The 6,000-nt window shown below is 42.6% G+C and overlaps 1 protein-coding gene across 1 annotated transcript in view; it reads right to left on the bottom strand.

Moving 5' to 3' along the window:
• ext1b (exostosin glycosyltransferase 1b) overlaps positions 1–6,000 on the bottom strand; it is a 95,046-nt gene that overhangs the window by 4,161 nt on the left and 84,885 nt on the right. Inside the window, exons 8-10 of the mRNA XM_017454580.3 lie at positions 3,616–3,705; positions 930–1,090; positions 403–574 (exon numbers count right to left, since the gene is read on the bottom strand). Of these exons, the coding sequence (XP_017310069.1) occupies positions 403–574; positions 930–1,090; positions 3,616–3,705 (423 nt within the window). The remainder of the gene's footprint in view (positions 1–402; positions 575–929; positions 1,091–3,615; positions 3,706–6,000) is intronic.

The following is a 6,000-nucleotide window of genomic DNA, read 5'->3' on the forward strand; positions in this document are numbered from 1 at the left end:
TGAGAAATCCTCTAATGTCCGTCAACGATTTATTGTAAGGGAGTAATGGTTGTAAATCTGAAGTGGAGTAATTTAAACCTTCATTGATGGAATTCAGACATCCTTATTGAGCTTTGGGTCGATACATTTTCTGTTCTTTTCTCAGCACGGGCAAATGTGTCAAAAGCATCATCTGTAGTAATCGTACTCCACTACTGCCGATGGAGGTTAAGTTGAAAAAACCTGGAGTAACCCTTTAACACACTCGAATCAATTGTAAGCAATAAATGTGTTAAATAAATAACACGAAGCGGAGCGTTGAAATTCAAGAACGGACACGTCGAGATAGAAGCGGAGCGGCAGAATGAACTCGGAATTGACATTTACGACGTCCTGAGGGTTTGTTTTTTTTTTTTCCCGTACCTGCACCATCATGGTCTCCTTGTACTGCTTCTTCTGTGTCACTTTGATGGGTGGCAGCTTCGTGACGGCCGACACCAAGAAGTTCATCAGGATGTCCTCACAGTTAGCGAGCTGGTCCACCATGTTCTTTAGGCTGCTGGGCAGGAAGTGGGTGTACAGGTAGTGGTAATATCTGGAGAACAAAATCAAACGGAGATTAAGCATTTTTCTAGCCACCAATGACAGCACGGTGCAGAATTAAAGGCAAGTAGATCGTGTGAATAACAGTATTACGCAAGATTACGTTTACATCCTGGACATGTGCTGATTATCAACACAGCGTACTGTACTGCAATATTGTTTTAGAGCCAGCCAGCTATGGGGATCTAATAGCTAACGTTTAAGCAGTGATAAAAACAGAGAAGCTAGTGAGTTGAGTAAATTACTAGCATCCTGATGTTATTTGATATGAGATATCCCTTGACAAGGTTCCTAATCGGTGAAAATGCAGGTAAACGCCATGTAAACATGGCCAGTTAGGACAGCACCTGTGGTAGATGGCGGCTCCAGTCAGAACCATGGAGTAATCGTTGGTCCATTTGGATGTGTAGCCCCAACGCTCCTTATTACTGTCCCAGAAATGACTGCGTGCAGGGTATCCCACAATCCTCTCCGGGAAACTTTGCCATACCGTGAAGGCAAAATCCACCTGCAGGAAAACGAAAGGGAAAAGGAGCAGCATGAGCAGCAATCCAACACGCGTACGACCAGTTCGTCTGCCTTTCACAAAGGAAACCGGGCGAGTAATAGCTGGGCCAGACCTGTGAGCCGGAGAAAATTAGCCTCACAGCATATACAGACCACAAGAAAGTTACCCAGTGCAAGCGGATAGCGCAACACACACTTTCAAAAGGCACTGCTGTTAGTTGCCCTCCTTTTTCTCAGATCAAAGCTTTTAAACAAATAATTACTGAAAGACATCAAACGCGTCAGAGCCCGAACCTTGGCTGGATATAAAATCACTGAATTAACGAACAGCCTTATTATACACACACACACACACACACACACACACACACACACACACACACACACACACTTCACAGAGAGCAAGTTAACGAGACTATGATCTAAAGCCCAACAACACAGACAGCTGCATTCACAAATCCGACCTAATGTTCCACATTTCTCAGGTCACACAGAAAGAAAGGCCTGATGCAAGTGTAGAGGAACGATGGAAAGCGACATTAAAAGATGGACGCCTAGAAGAATATTAAGACCTGCTGAGGAACAGGAGACAGTTTGGCAGCTCTGGGACTCGAGGACCTATTTTCCCCACTCACGTTTTTAAGCAGTTTTTTTTTTTGAACTGGACAGCGTTTCCACTGGTTAAAAGGAAGCGTGTAAAGTGTGTAGAGTTGAAATCACACTAAAAGTGTAATATTATTCATCTTTCAGTGATTGGTGCTACCAACATGTACATGTAAATACTCTGATTATGGCCTTATCATTGGGCAATATGCTCTTATGATACCGATATTGTGATTATGCTGTGATATACACTTTTGTAAGAGATCATGATCACAGGTATCAGATGTTTTTCTAAGATTACAAACTCTGACTGGATTTGATGTTCAAATGTACGGAACCTTTAAAATTGTCGTTTTAAAAATGTATTATTAGAATTGAGTTTTTTATGCGTTTAGGCATTTAGTTTTTCAGTAACAATACTGTTTTGCTGGCAGTTGAGTAACAAGCATATATATGTGTGTGTGTGTGTGTGTGTGTGTGTGTGTGTGTGTGTGTGTGTGTGTGTGTGTGTGTGTGTGTGTATATATATATATATATATATATATATATATATATATATATATATATATATATATATATATATATATATATATATATATATATATATATATCTCAATATCAAAGTTCATATTGTGTCTTTAAGTATCATGCAATATTATAAAGATCATTCATCACTTACCGTCCACTTTATTACTGTCCATGTCTAATCAGCCAATCAGGTGGCAGCAGAACAGTGCATAAAATCATGCAGATACAGGGCAAGAGCTTCAGGTAATGTTCACATCAAACACTAGAATGAAGAAACAGTGTGATCTCTGTGACTCTAACCGTGGCATGGTTGCTGGTGCCAGTTGAGCTAGTCTGAGTGTTTCAGAGACTGCTGATCACACAACAGTTTACGCAGAACGGCGCGGAGAACCTGCAGACCGAGACACCTTGTTGACGAGAGAGATCAGAGGAGAGTGACTGGATTGGTCTGAGCTGACAGGAAGTCTATAGTAGTCTATAACATTAGCTGAAGCTCTTGACCTGCATCTGCATGATTTTATGCATTGTGCTGCTCCCACATGATTGGCTGATTAGATAACGGCACGAATGTACCTATTAGGTGTTCCTAAGAAAGTGCACGGTGAGCGTATATACACCTTATACCTATTATAGACACCTTAAAGGTGATGTTTCTTGCATTGCTCGAGTGTTTGAAAGTGCGGGAAAACTACATTGAAATCAGCACTGGTAAGATGGCTTCACGTCGGTCTCATCCTGAATTGTTAGAGTTCTGGCTTCAGGGAGTTTATTCCCTGTTTTTATTCTCAGGGCACAGGTCAGATTTCTTTTTTAAAGTTTAACACACGTGGTAAACAAACGTGGTATGTAAGAACTAGGTGGAGAAAGATTGGGAAAAGAACTATAAGTGGGTTGTATGTGAGTGAACACACAGAAGCACACCCTCACTCTGAATCATTTCTCAACAGAGCATGCAGGAGGCGGGACTCAGTGGTTAGTAGGAGTGTGTGCATATGCGATTCAGAAATGGATCCAGCTTCGTTTTGCTGACACAGCTCAACACACCAGCAGCACGTTCCTCCTCAGACACACACACACAGACACATACACTCGCACACACACACAGACACATACACTCGCACACACACACAGACACATACACTCGCACACAGACACACACACACAGACACACACACTCGCCCACACACTCGCCCACACACTCAGACCCATGTACTCGCACACAGACCCATGTACTCGCACACAGACCCATACACTCGCACACAGACCCATACACTCGCACACAGACCCATACACTCGCACACAGACCCATACACTCGCACACAGACCCATACACTCGCACACAGACCCACACACTCGCACACAGACAAGAATATGGAGGGGAAAACAACAACACACCTCTGTGGTTGAGAGCACCGTGTCCTCATCCAGACTCAGCACAGCATCAGTGAGGATGCTCTCATAAGGCAGGAAGCGACTGCTCATCACCTGCACAACACGAGAAAGATAAAACAAAAACATAATTCCTTATCCATCACATTCAATTCCTTATCTATCACATATCACATCTATTCACAGCTCTGATCTTTTCAGTTTTGGTTGTCGGTTTGAATCATTCTGGAAAACTGGACAAAAAAGTGTGTTGACAAGTTTCCTCCAACTGATTTGTTGTAATATTTATAGCATTAAAATTTTATCCTAGCAGGTGTGTGTATGTGTGTGCATGTATGTATGTACAGTGAGGGAAAAAAGTATTTGATCCCCTGCTGATTTTGTACGTTTGCCCACTGACAAAGAAATGATCAGTCTATAATTTTAATGGTAGTTGTATTTGAACAGTGAGAGACAGAATAACAACAAGAAAATCCAGAAAAACGCATGTCAAAAATGTTATAAATTGATTTGCATTTTAATGAGGGAAATAAGTATTTGACCCCTCTGCAAAACATGACTTAGTACTTGGTTTAAAAACCCTTGTTGGCAATCACAGAGGTCAGACGTTTCTTGTAGTTGGCCACCAGGTTTGCACACATCTCAGGAGGGATTTTGTCCCGCTCCTCTTTGCAGATCTTCTCCAAGTCATTAAGGTTTCGAGGCTGACGTTTGGCAACTCGAACCTTCAGCTCCCTCCACAGATTTTCTATGGGATTAAGGTCTGGAGACTGGCTAGGTTACTCCAGGACCTTAATGTGCTTCTTCTTGAGCCACTCCTTTGTTGCCTTGGCCGTGTGTTTTGGGTCATCGTCATGCTGGAATGCCCATCCACGACCCATGTTCAATGCCCTGGCTGAGGGAAGGAGGTTCTCACCCAAGATTTGACGGTACATGGCCCCGTCCATCGTCCCTTTGATGCGGTGAAGTTGTCCTGTCCCCTTAGCAGAGAAACACCCCCAAAGCATAATGTTTCCACCTCCATGTTTGACGGTGAGGATGGTGTTCCAGGGGTCATAGGCAGCATTCCTCCTCCTCCAAACACGGCGAGTTGAGTTGATGCCAAAGAGCTCCATTTTGGTCTCATCTGACCTCAACACTTTCACCCAGTTGTCCTCTGAATCATTCAGATGTTCGTTGGCAAACTTCAGCGGGCATGTATATGTGCTTTCTTGAGCAGCGGACCTTGCGGGCGCTGCAGGATTTCAGTCCTTCACGGCGTAGTGTGTTACCAATTGTTTTCTTGGTGACTATGGTCCCAGCTGCCTTGAGATCATTGACAAGATCCTTCCGTGTAGTTCTGGGCTGATTCCTCACTGTTCTCATGATCACTGCAACTTCACGAGGTGAGATCTTGCATGGAGCCCCAGGCCGAGGGAGATTGACAGTTCTTTTGTGCTTCTTCCATTTGCGAATAATCGCACCAACTGTTGTCACCTTCTCACCAAGCTGCTTGGCAATGGACTTGTAGCCCATTCCAGACTTGTGTAGGTCTACAATCTTGTCCCTGACATCCTTGGAGAGCTCTTTGGTCTTGGCCATGGTGGAGAGTTTGGAATCTGATTGACTGATTGCTCTGTGGACAGGTGTCTTTTATACAGGTAACAAGCTGAGATTAGGAGCACTCCCTTTAAGAGTGTGCTCCTAATCTCAGCTCGTTACCTGTATAAAAGACACCTGGGAGCCAGAAATCTTTCTGATTGAGAGGGGGTCAAATACTTTTTTCCCTCATTAAAATGCAAATTAATTTATAACATTTTTGACATGCGTCTTTCTGGATTTTTTTGTTGTTATTCTGTCTCTCACTGTTCAAATAAATCTACCATTAAAGTTATAGACTGATCATTTCTTTGTCAGTGGGCAAACGTACAAAATCAGCAGGGGATCAAATACTTTTTTCCCTCACTGTATGTGTGTGTGTGTGTGTGGTGAGTAAATGGTGAGTCTCACTATGGTAAATGGTACTGAGATTCAGAGATACACACACAGGCCTTAAAGCAACGAGTAGGAACATGGTTATGATAGCTGCTCAAGTCAAACAAAGAACCACACACACACACACACACACACACACACACCAGTCACCTGCAGAAACCTCTAAATTCAAAAACCAGTATAGCAACCCCGATCCTGACCCAGACTTTAAACTCATGTCTCTTTCATCTTTTGTCTCTTTCGGTTTGTAAACAAAGCTGTTTTGCATTAAAATAAATAAATAAATAAAACCCACAAAATATTCATATTCCATATACATGGGTTTACTCATAAATCTTTCATACAAGCATTTACATAAGAAACTAGGTATTCATGAAAATCCCATAATTCCAGAAAAATGTGTGTGTCCCTCTCCTG

This window comes from Ictalurus punctatus, chromosome 24 (genome assembly GCF_001660625.3).
Source record: "Ictalurus punctatus breed USDA103 chromosome 24, Coco_2.0, whole genome shotgun sequence".
Taxonomy (NCBI): domain Eukaryota; kingdom Metazoa; phylum Chordata; class Actinopteri; order Siluriformes; family Ictaluridae; genus Ictalurus; species Ictalurus punctatus.